General features: G+C 43.2%; 1 protein-coding gene across 1 annotated transcript; it reads right to left on the bottom strand.

Moving 5' to 3' along the window:
- Positions 1–1,808: 1,808 nt before the first annotated feature.
- ccng2 (cyclin G2) lies at positions 1,809–9,388 on the bottom strand. The gene is made up of 8 exons (XM_078206178.1): positions 8,467–9,388; positions 7,900–8,034; positions 6,908–7,045; positions 6,523–6,773; positions 6,090–6,168; positions 5,865–5,963; positions 4,117–4,322; positions 1,809–3,967 (listed from the first exon to the last, which is right to left on the bottom strand). The coding sequence occupies exons 2-8, from the start codon at positions 8,032–8,034 to the stop codon at positions 3,820–3,822; spliced, it is 1,056 nt and encodes a 351-aa protein (XP_078062304.1). The 5' UTR covers positions 8,467–9,388; the 3' UTR covers positions 1,809–3,819.
- Between the last annotated feature and the right edge of the window lie 6,935 nt (positions 9,389–16,323).

The following is a 16,323-nucleotide window of genomic DNA, read 5'->3' on the forward strand; positions in this document are numbered from 1 at the left end:
CATCGATCGACAGTTCCGACGCGCCACAGCGAAAAACCGCACCAACCCCCTCAGAAGACAAACATGGGACACGGTGGACAGAGTACTCTTCGTCGTCCAGTACTTCCCCGGAGCGGAGAAGCTACGACATCTTCTCCGCAGCCTTCAACATGTCATTGAAGACGAAGAACATCTCACCAAGGCCATCCCCACACCCCCACTTCTTGCCTTCAAACAACCGCACAGCCTCAAACAGACCATTGTCCGCAGCAAACTACCCAGCCTTCAGGAGAACAGTGACCATGACACCACACAACCCTGCCACAGCAACCTCTGCAAGATGTGCCGGATCATCGACACGGATGCCATCATCTCACGTGAGAACACCATCCACCAGGTACACAATACATACTCTTGCAACTCGGCCAACGTTGCCTACCTGATACGCTGCAGGAAAGGATGTCCCAAAGCATGGTACATTGGGGAGACTGCAAACGCTACGACAACGGATGAATGAACACCGCTCGACAATCACCAGGCAAGAGTGTTCTCTTCCTGTTGGGGAACACTTCAGCGGCCACGGGCATTGGGCCTATGATCTTCGGGTAAGCTTTCTCCAAGGCGGCCTTCACGACACACAACGCAGAGTCGCTGAGCAGAGACTGATAGCCAAGTTCCGCACACGAGGACGGCCTCAACCGGGATCTTGGGTTCATGTCACATTATCTGTAACCCCCACGACTTGCCTGGGCTTGCAAAATCTCACTAACTGTCCTGTCTGGAGACAGTACACATCTCTTTAACCTGTGCTTAATGCTCTCTCCACTCACATTGTCTGTACCTTTAAGACTTGATTACCTGTAAAGACTTGCATTCCAACCATTATTTTGTAAATTGAGTTTGTGTCTTTATATGCCGTTTGTGAACAGAACTCCCACTCACCTGACAAAGGAGCAGCGCTCCAAAAGCTAGTGGATTTTGCTACCAAATAAATCTGTTGGACTTTAACTTGGTGTTGTGAGACTTCTTACTGTCCTTGCCCTGCCCCAGAGAGTGGAAGGCGATGATAAACCACCACCAGAAAAAAAAACAGCCAAGCAAATGGCTCGGGTTAAAACTTCAGCAAAAAACAAGCCAAGGACCTGCCTCTGGACAATGGAAACATAAGTGAATGATCAAATAGAACCATGCACAATAGTGGTGTGTCAGTCACGGTTCTTTTAATGGCATTGTGGTCAGCAGACACATGGGAACACCACCTGAGAGGTCCCCTCCAAGCCACTCACCATCCTAACTTTGAAATGTATCACCATTCCTTCACTGTCGCTGGGTCAAAATCCTGGAATTTTCTCCCCAGCAGCACTGTTGGTGTACCTACCATGCAGAGACTGCAATGATTCAAGAAGGCAGCTCACACCACCTTCTCAAGAGCAATTAGGGATGGGCAATAAATGCTGGCCTGGTGGGAGAGAGGACCTGGGTAAGAGACTGTCAGAGTCAGCAGTGCAGAATGGCCTCTATGATTCTATTATTAAATCATCCTAACCCGCATATCTTTGGACTGTGGGAGGGAACTGAAGCATCGGGAGGTAACCCACGCAGACATGGGGAGAATGTGCAAACTCCACAGTGTCACCTGAGACTGGAATTGAACCCAGGTTCCTGGCATTGAGCAGCAGTGCTAACCACTGTGCCACCCAATGTTGGGATTACACGTGTGGAATATGTGAGGACAACTTTGTGCATACAAAAGGAGGATGGTCTACATAAGATTTACTATATATGCTTTAGCAGTCAAATATAAAGTTCACAACTTCTAAATAAAATATAGATTTCAAAGAGCCTTTATTTACTCGACCTCTGATGGTAGAAGTTTGTCATACAATATGTATAAACTGAAAATATACAATAAATTAATATCTACAGAGAATTTGTACACAATGCCAAAGGAACAGACAGTGCTACATACAATACTTTTCATAAGTGCATTGCTTGCTTTCATACCTGAATGAGGGAAAAAATAAGTGCACTTTTTTCTGTACAATTAAGTTACACTATTACTATACATTTGTTTTGTAAACTAGGACTTCCCCTCCATACATCTACATTACACAGAAGTTATAGGAAACAACTTCTACTTCATCCAAGTATTAAACTAGGAGCAAGCGCATTCATTATCAGTCATATCAACTAGTACATCACTAATCACACAGTAAAATTCTCAAAAATATTTGATTGGCACTTGAGCCACCAAAACAAGTTACTGTACCAAAGGATCCTGTTTGAGGTAATTGCTGCTAAAAGGTAAGAGCACAGTGGTTCCAAAAGAATACAAGCATAAAAACCTGTAATATTTACAAATTTTAAAAGTATACTTCCTCAGTTGGCACTTTTTTCCTTTAAAAAGCTCTTTTACGTTACCAAAATGTATATCTAACTTAACTGATTTAGACACTCTCCAATCAGCTGGAGTGACATATGAAAAATTGCTGATAGATACGAGAGTGCTAACACATCTGTTACTCTCACACAGCTTGTGAAGAGTGGAGACGGGGGAGGGGGTGGAATTGGCGATGGACAGGAAAGTATAATCAGTGAGAGAAGCAGACTATTTTAACACTGGAAATTGATGTTATATTAGGAATCCCGATACCTGAGGTTTAAAGCCCAGCCCTCTAAATTTGAAATCCCTTAAATGATCATCTGTTCATTGAAATTAAAACTGTGACAGTCTACTAAACTTATCTATTGGATAATTTAAACTTTGGAGCAAAAAAATAAATTTACAGGGTTTTCCAACTCTGATTTAAAAAAAACTATGCTAGCACTGTAGATAAAGGTTAGTAACTTGATGCATTCCTAATGACATCCACTTCCATCTTTCACTTTTTTACAAATAACTTCCACTCCCCCCAAACATTTTATCAATATTTTACAACCAAAAGCATGGATATTAAAGGATTTAATTTCCAGAGACTATGGAAGCTAGTCTTAAAATATCAGCAATTTTTGATAAAAAGACATGGTTATTGTCAACTATGCGAAAGAGCTGTGGACAATTTTTTTGAATATAATTTTAACTTAAATTGAGGGCAAATAAGTTTTTAAAAGGAATTTTTAAACTTCCAACAAGAAAAACTGACATTAGATCGGTCAATTTATTGATTCTGCACTTTGAGTTGAGGGAGCCATACTTAACGTACCATTTCTCTAACCTGTGCTTCTTTAGAGTGCAGCAACATTGAATTTATCCTCATATTTCTGCCAACGAATATGGATAGCATGCAAATTTTCCATTTTTAGCAATGAATAGTCAAAACAAGCTTCATAAAAAGCACATAGCGTGCACTAGCCTTACAATAGTTGTGTTGTACAAAGGGAAGTATAGAGCATCCCTCAACCATCTGAATTTGATTAGAGGAGGCTCTGCAGTTCATCTGGTCAATCACAAACTGCTTTTGAATGTGTTGAAGGAATTTAAGTGAATGTTTTCAGTCTTTGAAACAGAACATGCAAATGCAGATTTTCATCTCTCAAAAAACGCTATGTGATTTATATTACCACATCATGCAATTAAATTCAATGCTAATAGAACTAGCTCTAACAAATAGAAAATTGCGACAAGTACTTACTCCAAAGGAATTTTTCTCTGACATAGTCTGAAGGTACTAGTAAGAATAATGCCAAATTACAATTTTGATGGAGGGGGAAGCAATACCTCCAAGTTATATTACAATGCAATGCCCCCTTAGCTTATTAACTCAAGACTTTGCTTTTTAAAATGACCTCAATTTGGGCCAGCTAAAAGCACAAACATATATAAAAAAGTGAGTCACATTTCTAAAATGGGGATTGAGTTTGAAAACAGAAATTTTGCCACTTGGACTGATGCAAGACATCTTGAGGGAAGAATTCTCCTTCTGTGTCAGTCTGTGGGGAGTTGCTCAGACCATCTTCACAACAGCTCATTTCTTCACACGAATCCTCACTTTAAAGAAAGAAATAGTGAATAATAGAAAAAAATTCAGAAGATAATCAAATTCAGCATTGTAAGCTATTATCTTTCTAGATATAAAAGAAAATAATATATTTTAGTACAAAAAATGTTTCAATAATCAGTAAATCACAGCAATTTACCTTTCAGTTTCATTGAAGCAACCAGCTTCTGGGATAGTTGGTAGTTCAGGAACACTGTAGTAACTATTCTGTAAATGACGGGCTGTACGTCGAGAAACAATCCACACTAGCTTCTTGTTATCAGGTTTGCAGCATTCAGGTGAAGAGTAGTCAGCCAGGCATTTTGATACCAATTCACACCAATACGTTAAGTCAGAATGGCTAATCTGAAAGACAATATTACAATCATCAATTTTATTTGTCAATGTTTTTAAGATGGCAACAGTTTGAGAGGAGGCATCATGTGGACAGAAAGATTAAGCCTCTTGGGCAGTGATTGGTAGTGCAAGAGCAGCCTGGTTCAGTATAGTTATGTCAGAGGAAGTGGTGGCATAGTGGCACTGTCACTGGACTAGTAATCCCAAGTCCAAAGCTCACCACGGCAGATGGTGAAATTTAAATTCAACAAAAAGTCTGGAATTGAAAGTCTACTGATGACCATGAAACCATTGTTGATCATAAAAGCCAATCTGGTTCACTGGTGTCCTTTAGGAAAGGAGATCTGCCACCCTGGTCTGGCCTGCCTTGGACTCCAAACCCACGGCAATGTGGTTGACTCTTAAATGGCCTAGCAAACCACTCAGTTCAAAGGCTATTAGGGATGGGCAATAAATGGTGGCCCAGCCAGTGATAATCAACCCCCCCCCCCACCTCTCCTCAAACAAATAAAAAACAACTTGGGGTCATCCTATGCATTGGTCATTTTCACCACTACTATGGATTGGTTCGTCTGCCAGCACTATACCTGTGAGCACATGTCCTGAGAGATGAGCAATGCCAAGTTGGAAATGTTTGGCCAGCAAAGGCAGGCAGTCTCCTTGTTCTAGAGCTTACCAGAGTAGAGGAAAAGCAGATATCAAGATTGGCTGAGTGTCTACCCGAGATTGGAGAACTTTCCAAAACTCTGCATTTTGCCTCAGCTATCTTGCCAAAACACTACCAACGCCTGATACAGGAGACATTTTGGAGGACATAGTTACATTACATATCTGTGCAGGAGAGGGAGCAGTCTTTAGCTGTGATGCTGTTGCTGCATTGACATAATATGGATTGTGGAATTACTGACGTAATTCTCTCTCTTTTGCTTTGATTATGCATAAACAATTGTGCAACTGCAAATTTCCATCAGGCCAATAAAAGTCTATTAATTAATTGATAATGGATCTCACTGGAAATATTGCCTCATTTGTTCCGTGTTACATTGATTTGCGCATTAGAATCACAGTACACAGATTATTGTCCTTAAACAAATTGAAAAGTACTCCAGAATATATTGTGATTCAGTGCCATTACATAATTGGATCCAAATGGTTGAGTAAATGTGGTTTAACAAATATTTTATACTTGTAGCAAGATTGCCAAGAACAGGTTTAAATTGATAAATTAAAACCATTGCCTACATAATCAAATTGCAGTGCATTTTTCTTTAGACATGGTATATGCAATACTGTCATGACTCTGAATCAAACAATTGTGATTTTTCCACAATGAAATTTATAAATGCAATGGGGTGAGGGAAGAAATAATATATTGGTTTTCACGTCTTTGCTTAGCAGCAGTTCCTGCAGATGGTAGCAGCTCTCACCTCCAGCCTACTTAACTAATGTATATCAAAATGGCAGTGTTCTAACAAAGGAAACGTGCTAACCCAGTTACCAGAGAGAAAAAAAGAGAGTAATTCTGAAAAACACATCTCCCAATATACCTACTTTGGAATGTTTTTGAATGCGTAGTATAATTTCAAACAAGTCACTAGATTTCAGGTTTTCAACTTCAAGGGTCAGAAGGGACAAGGCCAATACAGATGGCTGCAAAAGAAAGGAAATTTTAGTCTAAACTTATCTTTACAACACAACAGAAGATACTTCAAGTGAGCTCAAAACGGGGATTACACATTGCATTTTTAATAGTATTACAACAACCATTAAACTTACTTTAGCCCTGGTAAACACAAATCGGCAGTTGCAGGCTTTTAGTTGTGCTTCCAGTCTGTCAAGGATCAGAAATTTTATCCTACGGAAATAAAGATTGAGATATTAAAAATACATAATAAAACCCTAAAGGTCTGCTTCATCAATCATGATCTTCAACCATCTTTGAAATGTGTGGTCATATTCAGATACTAACAAACAAGCTTTGTTCTAACATACATGTTAGAAGATTGGAGCTGCGATCTTTTGTACACATACATGAATGTGCACAAAAGATCACAGCTCCAATTTTAATGATACACACTGCTACAAACCAAGCTTTTAAACAAAAGCAGAACCTTTGACAATGAGTATGTTGTGACAATTTTAAGAATGTAAATTAAGTTTGGTTGAATATATTACAAGGTAATCCTATCATTAAAGATCAGATACTAACCCTTCAGTTACATGGCAGTGTGCCAGGGCATGATACAGGTGTAAAAAATGCAAGGCAGTGACAGCCTTAAATTCCCCTTTTAGTTTTTCATTGACAATCTTTTCCATCCGCTTGAGATCCGACACTGTAAACTTGCAGTGGCTAATCCGGAGCAAGTCGTGGGCTGAAGGGATATTGCATTCTTCTTCAATGGTCTTTGCTGCTACATGAAATACACTTATTCCTAGACAAGGTAGATGTTTTGGTCGCACCTATAGAAACAAAAAAGGCAACTTTTTAAAAAAAGATTTTAAAAATACGAAAGCAACTTAAAAGCTTAGGAACTTATGTGCTTATTAAATCAATTTTAGTCATAAATACACATCCAAATGTTTAAAATTCTCACCTTCATCAATGACAAAAATCTGTCCAGAAGGTTAACTGCTAAAACAAAGGTTTCAGTACTACAGCCGAAGAATCTGGTCAAACTCCGGAGATCTTCCACTTTGGCATCTCTTAACTTTGGGGAGACACAATCATCATTCTGTGGACCAAAAAAAAATTCAATGGTCTCATCTGTCATTCAAACAGAATCAGACTTAGGAACAGATAAAATTTCTGGCGATTTTTTGGTCAGATTTGAATGGAAGTTAAACACAGCACTCCAAAGCAATTGAAGTATTATTTCCGCTAATAGAACAATTATTACCAAGTATATACTGATTTAAAGTTTTGAATCAGAAAACAAAACTGACAGATACCAGGTCTGAACACAATAGTGAAGCAACTGCACAACAGTTAATCACATTCTTAAGTTAAGTTTATTTATTAGTGTCACAAATAGGCTTACATTAATATTGCAATGAAGTTACTGTGAAAATCCCCATGTCGCCACACTGACACCTGATCGGGTACACCAAGGGAGAATTTAGCATAGCCAATGTACCTAACCAGCATGTCTTTTGGACTATGGGAGGAAACCCAAACAGATACGGGGAGAACATGCAAACTCCACACAGTGACCCAAGCCGGGAATCAAACCTGGGTCCCTGGCGCTGTGAGGCAGCAGTGCTAACCCACTGTGCCACCCAAAGCTTTCAATCTTTCACCAACTCTGCATTTTTTGGCTTTAAACTCCTATGTTAAATTCTAGATAAGTGGATGAAACATCAGCAACAGTGGACTTGAAGGATGCATCCTTGCTTCATGGCACACCATAGTCTAGCAGGATACCGCATCCTCCCACAAACAAAGGCAACTAACTTAGATTCAACATGTACCGGCAAAATATTTATTTTCTTTTCCACACTATGGCAGGCCAAAGGAAAAAAATAATCAGTGCTCAAGAAGATGAATAAACATCGGAGAAAATTTCCTTCTAATGTGCATACTCGTTACCTCCAAGGTTGCTTCGATTGCATCAAGTCCACTGGCCCTTGGTAGGAATTTGGATTCCTGCTCCAAGTACTGATTTATCTGTTTCAATAGCTTATGAGCTTCGTTGTTTTGCTCATAGGATACCAAGTCTTTCATCTTTAACAAAAACAAAAACATGGAATTACAAATGCTTAGAAGTTTACAAAGTAGCTGTAGCTTTTTTGAAAGACGCCTAGGAGTGGCAGAAATTGGTCATTTAAAATTAAGCTTATAAATATTAACAGCTTTTCTTTTAGCTCAGCAAGTTTATTCAGTAACTAAGCCACAGAGACCAGTTATGATATTTGCTCAGCCTGACATCATCCATTAAACAGCAACAGCAGTTAAAAGGCTTTACAATTTACTCGAGGGGCTCCTCATTCCGTTTATTATAAACAAACACCCAGACCCCCCCTCCCCCAGTTTATCAAGATCGTTCTCACTTTCCCCGCAGACCCCTCTCCCCTGGACATCAATGTAATCCGCAGACCCCTGACTCTCCCCAGTTGATCAATGTAAACACTCACATTTCCTCCTATTTGAACTCACCGTTGGGCCGTTTAAAGCAGCTCTCGGATACGGTTAAAATCCGGAGTGAGGAGCGGAGGGACAGTCGCTGATCATCCGCCCTCTCGATGCCCGGCCTCCTCCCTCCCCCTCTGCTTTCCTCTCTCTCTCTTTCTGTTTTTCTATCTCGATCCTCCTCTCTCTTTCCTCCTTCGTCTGTTTCTCTCTCTCTGTTTTTCCTCTATCCTCCTGTTTTCTCCTTTCTCTCTATTTTCTTTCCCTGTTTCTCTCTCGGATGTTTTTTTTTTCTCAGTTTCTCTCTCTTTTTTCCACTCTGATTTCTCTCGCTGTTTTTTTGTGTTTGTTTTTTTTCTCTCTTTGCTTCTTCCTGTTTCTCTCTCTCTGTTTTTCTCTGTCTCTGTTTCTCTCTCTCTTTGCTCCTTCCTCTATTTTTCTCTCCCTCTCTCTGTTTTTCTCTCTCTCTTTGCTCCTTCCTCTGTCTCTCCTTTCTCTCTGTGTTTCTCTCCCTCTCTCTGTCTGTTTCTGTTTCTCTCTCTCTCTGTGTGTCTCTCTCTCTCTCTTTGCTCCTTCCTCTGTCTCTCCCCCTCTGTGTTTCTCTCTCTCTGTCTGTTTCTGTTTCTCTCTCTCTCTCTCTGTGTCTCTCTCTCTCTTTGCTCCTTCCTCTGTCTCTCCCCCTCTCTCTGTGTTTCTCTCTCTCTGTCTGTTTCTGTTTTTCTCTCTCTCTCTCTCTCTTTGCTCCTTCCTCTGTTTCTCTTTCAATGTCGAATATTTACTGTCGTCAATGACATCACCGAGGCGGAGGTATTTTTCTAAATCAATAAAATAGTTCTCTCCTTTTCTCCAGTTTTTCGGTTTGAGTGGCCAGCCGGGCTCGAGCTGCCCCCCGCCCTGTGCGGCAGCCCCCGGGTGAGGGGTGTTTGAAGCTTGCTCACTAACTGCCGGTGATGCTGCGGGACGATGTTGTTGATTTGGCGGCTGCTCAATTCGGCCCCGACAGTTAAATATCCCGCTCTGATTGGCCCATTCGAAAAGGCCGCCCAAAGTAACAGCATTCCTATTGGGCGGCCTATCCGAAACCCGATTGGCTGGAATTAATTAGGCAGCGCTCCGCCATTGGCTGGGCGATAACAGACGGAGCGCTGATTGGTAGAGCGTAATGGAGATGCCGATTGCTGATTGGTGGAGAGGGTCTTTAAACATTCCCAGGGTGGGTTGTTGAGCAGATTCCAATTCTGAATGGAGAGAAAATAAACAACCAGACACCAGACCCAGCACTGAGATTCCAGAGTGCAGCAGACACCAGACCCAGCACTGAGATTCCAGAGTGCAGCAGACACCAGACCCAGCACTGAGATTCCAGAGTGCAGTAAGAAGTCTCACAACACCAGGTTAAAGTCCAACAGGTTTATTTGGTAGCAAATGCCACTAGCTTTTGGAGCGCTGCCCCTTCGTCAGATGGAGTGGGAGATGTGCTCACAAACAGGGCATACAGAGACACAAACTCAATTGACAGAATAATGATTGGAATGCTAATCAAGCTAACCAATGCTAATACAGCTAATCAAGTCTTAAAGGTACAGACAATGTGAGTGGAGAGAGGGTTAAGCACAGGTTAAAGAGATGTGTATTGTCTCCAGACAGGACAGCTAGTGACATTTTGCAACTCCAGGCAAGTCGTGGGGGTTACAGATAGTGTGACATGAACCCAAGATCACGGTTGAGGCCGTCCTCATGTGTGCGGAACTTGGCTATCAGTTTCTGCTCAGCGACCCTGCGGTGTCGTGTGTCGTGAAGGCCGCCACATTTGAGAGTGTAGCAGACACAAAACCTATCACTGAGATTTGGGAGTGCATCAGACACCAAACCTGTTACTGAGATTTGAGAGTGCAGCAGGCACAAAATCTAACACAGATTTGAGAGAGGAGCAGGCACAAAACCTAACATTGAGATTTGAAAGCGCAGCACTCAGAAAACCTGTCACTAAGATTTGAGAGTGCAGCAGACACAAAATCTGTTACTGAGATTTGAGAATGCATCACACACAAAATATTCACAACCCACACCCTAATGTAACATTACTGAGTTACACAGACATTGTGACATTCCTTGTAAAATGAAGGGAGTTGGAACTAGAATTTTGAGAGGATTTCTGGGGCAATAAATTTGTTATGGACAATATATGCTATCTATTCATTTATACAATGAAAACAGAAACTGCTGGAAAACACAGCTGACTTGGCAGTGTCTATGGAGAGAGAGATAACATTTTGAGTCCAAAAGGTATCTTTGGAAGTCTATTCTATGTATTCAGATTGTCAACATTCGCAGTATTTTGCTTTCGTCTATCTATCTAATCATTTGATTGGTTCACAATGACTTCCCTAGCATTCGGGTCACCAGCACTTCAATATAACTCTGGAATCTTCAGGATTTAAAAATAATCATCAAATCCCCACAGTGCAAAACGAGGTCATTGGCCCATTGAGCCTACATCAACTCAATCCCACCCAGGCCCTATCCCTATGTATTAACCCTGCTAATCTCCCTGATACTAAGGGTCAATTGAGCATGGCCAATCAATCTAACCTGCACATCTTTGGACTGTGGGAGGAAACTGAAGCACCCGGAGGAAACCCATGCAGACACAGGGAGAACGTGCAAACTCCTCACAGACAGTGACCTGGGGCTGGAATTGAACCCCAGTGAGGCAGCAGTGCTAACCACTTGTATTAATCTCTAGAGAGAAATAGGGCTATTTTTTTTCAATCAAGTGTTTTTATAATTTTCCTTTAACATTTTTGCTTATTATAGAAATATTGATGATGGGGTATTAACTGTTTAGCTTTGCAGGATGGTGGGAGGCAGTAGGTCATGTGATATGTTTCACCAGGGTTTCTTTGTCAGCAAGGTAAAAAGAAACAACTTAAACCCAAAATAAAAATAATATGGAGAGCATGTTCATTTTTCTTTTTTCATTTATGGGATGTGGCCATCACTGTCAAGGTCAGCATTTATTGCCCATCCCTAATTGCCCTTAAGAATGTGATGGTGAACTGCCTCCTTGAACCTCAGCAGTCCTTACGGTGTAAGTGCACCCACAGTGCTGTTAGGGAGGGAGATTACCCCAGTGGACAGCAATCCTCCCAGTGGACAGTGATCCTCTGCTGTGAACAATACAGACTTCCTACAGAAACTCAACACACATGGAGCAGTTGAACCAGGAGCACTCCTCGTCACAATGGATGTCTCGGCACTCTACACCAGCATCCCCCACGAGGATGGCATTGCTGCAACGGCCTCAGTACTCAATGCCGTCAACTGCCAGTTTCCAGATGCAATTTTACAACTCATCCGCTTCATCCTGGACCACAATATCTTCACCTTCAACAACCAGTTCTTCATCCAGACACACGGAACAGCCATGGGGACCAAATTCGCACCTCAATATGCCAACATCTTCATGCACAGGTTCGAACAAGACTTCTTCACCGCACAGGACCTTCAACCGATGCTATACACTAGATACATCAATTACATTTTCTTCCTTTGGAGTCATGGTGAGCAATCACTGAAACAACTCTATGATGACATCAACAAGTTCCATCCCACCATCAGACTCACCATGGACTACTCTCCGGAATCGGTTGCATTCTTGGACACACGCATCTCCATCAAGGACGGTCACCTCAGCACTTCACTGTACCGCAAGCTCACGGATAACCTCATGATGCTCCACTTCTCCAGCTTCCACCCTAAACACGTAAAAGAAGCCATCCCCTACGGACACGCCCTCTGAATACACAGGATCTGCTCGGATGAGGAGGATCGCAACAGACACCTCCAGACGCTGAAAGATGCCCTCATTAGAACAGGATATGGCGCTCGACTCATCGATCAACAGTTCCGACACGCCACAGCGAAAAACCACACCGACCTCCTCAGAAGACAAACACCGGACACAGTGGACAGAGTACCCTTCGTCGTCCAGTACTTCCCCGGAGCGGAGAAGCTACGGCATCTCCTCCGGAGCCTTCAACATGTCATTGATGAAGACAAACATCTCGCCAAGGCCATCCCCACACCCCCACTTCTTGCCTTCAAACAACCACGCAACCTCAAACAGACCATTGATCGCAGCAAACTACCCAGCCTTCAGGAGAACAGTGACCATGACACCACACAACCCTGCCACAGCAACCTCTGCAAGACGTGCCGGATCATCGACACGGATGCCATCATCTCACGTGAGAACACCATCTACCAGGTACACGGTACATACTCTTGCAACTCGGCCAACGTTGTCTACCTGATACGCTGCAGGAAAGGATGTCCCGAGGCATGGTACATTGGGGAAACCATGCAGACGCTACGACAACGGATGAATGAACACCGCTCGACAATCACCAGGCAAGACTGTTCTCTTCCTGTGGGGGAGCACTTCAGCAGTCACGGGCATTCAGCCTTGGATCTTCAGGTAAGCGTTCTCCAAGGCGGCCTTCACGACACATGATAGCGCAGAGTCGCTGAGCAGAAACTGATAGCCAAGTTCCGCACACATGAGGACGGCCTAAACCGGGATGTTGGATTTATGTCACATTATCAGTAACCCCCACAGCTTTCCCCCTGATCTTGCAGAATCTCACTAGCTGTTCTGTCTGGAGACAATACACATCTCTTTAACCTGTGTTTAATGTTCCGTCCACCCACCTTATCTGTACCTTTAAGACCTGGCTGGCTGTAGAGATTTGCATTCTAATTAGTATTCTGCAACTTGATTTCTGTGTCTCTGTGCACTGTTGGAGAACAGATTTTCACTCCATCTGACGAAGGGGCAGCGCTCCGAAAGCTTATGGTATTTGCTACCAAATAAACCTGTTGGACTTTAACCTGGTGTTGTGAGACTTCTTACTGTGAACAATAAACCCCATTAGACTATAATTCTTCCCAATGGTCAGTGACACCCAACAGTGGTCAATTTTTATTTTTGCAAAAATATACTTTATACATAGAATATCTGAAAGAGGCATTACAAAACATTTCAAATTGACATAACAAGAAAGTGGAATGACATTGACATTTTGTCCAGAGTTCAAGATGCTTTCAGAGGTGCTTCAATTCAGTAATGAGAACAGTACAAACATTTTAATATTTTTGTTAGAGTACAATTCTGTTCAAACTATATACATTGGTCATGTTGCATTCAGAGCTGCTTCAATACATTTAGATATGGTTAGGATTAAGTTCACAGTCCAAGGGGTTTACTTGGTTACTAACCCCTTGGCCTTACAGAGTGGCCTTTCCCAATTGAGCAATTGTGGCAGCTGCCCCAAGCTTGAGTGCATCCCTCAGCATGTAGTCCTGGACCTTGGAATATGCCAGTCTGCAACACCCGGTCGAGGACAATATTTTGCACTTTAAGATCAACCAGTTTCAGGCAGACCAAAATGCACCTTTCACTAAGTTAATGATCCTCCAACAGCAGCTGATGTTTGTCTCGGTGTGTGTCCATGGAAACAGCCCGTAGAATACAAAGCCCAGTATCACAGAACTGCATAGGATGAACTTCGACTAATACCACTGCATCTCTCTCCAGACATTCCCAATGGACAATCAACCCTGAGTGTATATGACCACCCCCTCATCTCCAGTCGATAGTGACAACCTGTGTATATGATCCCCCGAGTGGAGAGTGACACCGAGTGTATATGATCCCAGTGGACAGTGATACCCAGTGTATATGATCCCAGTGGACAGTGACACCCAGTGTATATGACCCCCAATGGACAATGAAACCCAGTGTATATGACCCCCCAGTGGACAGTGATACCCAGTGTATATGCCCCCCCCCCAGTGGACAGTGACACCCAGTGTATATGACCCCCAATGGACAGTGACACCCAGTGTATATGATCCCAGTGGACAGTGACACCCAGTGTATATGATCCCAGTGGACAGTGACACCCAGTGTATATGATCCCAGTGAACAGTGACACCCAGTGTATATGATCCCAGTGAACAGTGACACCCAGTGTATATGATCCCAGTGAACAGTGACACCCAGTGTATATGATCCCAGTGAACAGTGACACCCAGTGTATATGATCCCAGTGAACAGTGACACCCAGTGTATATGATCCCAGTGAACAGTGACACCCAGTGTATATGATCCCAGTGAACAGTGACACCCAGTGTATATGATCCCAGTGAACAGTGACACCCAGTGTATATGATCCCAGTGGACAGTGTCACCCAGTGTATATGATCCCAGTGGACAGTGACACCCAGTGTATATGATCCCAGTGGACAGTGACACCCAGTGTATATGATCCCAGTGGACAGTGACACCCAGTGTATATGACCCCCAATGGACAATGAAACCCAGTGTATATGACCCCCCAGTGGACAGTGATACCCAGTGTATATGCCCCCCCCCCAGTGGACAGTGACACCCAGTGTATATGACCCCCAATGGACAGTGACACCCAGTGTATATGATCCCAGTGGACAGTGACACCCAGTGTATATGATCCCAGTGAACAGTGACACCCAGTGTATATGATCCCAGTGAACAGTGACACCCAGTGTATATGATCCCAGTGAACAGTGACACCCAGTGTATATGATCCCAGTGAACAGTGACACCCAGTGTATATGATCCCAGTGAACAGTGACACCCAGTGTATATGATCCCAGTGGACAGTGACACCCAGTGTATATGATCCCAGTGGACAGTGACACCCAGTGTATATGATCCCAGTGGACAGTGACACCCAGTGTATATGATCCCAGTGGACAGTGACACCCAGTGTATATGATCCCAGTGGACAGTGACACCCAGTGTATATGATCCCAGTGGACAGTGACACCCAGTGTATATGATCCCAGTGGACAGTGACACCCAGTGTATATGATCCCAGTGGACAGTGACACCCAGTGTATATGATCCCAGTGGACAGTGACACCCAGTGTATATGATCCCAGTGGACAGTGACACCCAGTGTATATGATCCCAGTGGACAGTGACACCCAGTGTATATGATCCCAGTGGACAGTGACACCCAGTGTATATGATCCCAGTGGACAGTGACACCCAGTGTATATGATCCCAGTGGACAGTGACACCCAGTGTATATGATCCCAGTGGACAGTGACACCCAGTGTATATGATCCCAGTGGACAGTGACACCCAGTGTATATGATCCCAGTGGACAGTGACACCCAGAGTATATGATCCCAGTGGACAGTGACACCCAGTGTATATGATCCCAGTGGACAGTGACACCCAGTGTATATGATCCCAGTGGACAGTGACACCAAGTGTATATGATCCCAGTGGACAGTGACACCCAGTGTATATGATCCCAGTGGACAGTGACACCCAGTGTATATGATCCCAGTGGACAGTGACACCCAGTGTATATGATCCCAGTGGACAGTGACACCCAGTGTATATGATCCCAGTGGACAGTGACACCCAGTGTATATGATCCCAGTGGACAGTGACACCCAGTGTATATGATCCCAGTGGACAGTGACACCAGTGTATATGATCCCAGTGGACAGTGACACCCAGTGTATATGATCCCAGTGGACAGTGACACCCAGTGTATATGATCCCAGTGGACAGTGACACCCAGTGTATATGATCCCAGTGGACAGTGACACCCAGTGTATATGATCCCAGTGGACAGTGACACCCAGTGTATATGATCCCAGTGGACAGTGACACCCAGTGTATATGATCCCAGTGGACAGTGACACCCAGTGTATATGATCCCAGTGGACAGTGACACCCAGTGTATATGATCCCAGTGGACAGTGACACCCAGTGTATATGATCCCAGTGGACAGTGACACCCAGTGTATATGATCCCAGTG

Source organism: Mustelus asterias, unplaced genomic scaffold (genome assembly GCF_964213995.1).
Source record: "Mustelus asterias unplaced genomic scaffold, sMusAst1.hap1.1 HAP1_SCAFFOLD_1337, whole genome shotgun sequence".
NCBI classification, from domain to species: Eukaryota; Metazoa; Chordata; class Chondrichthyes; order Carcharhiniformes; family Triakidae; genus Mustelus; species Mustelus asterias.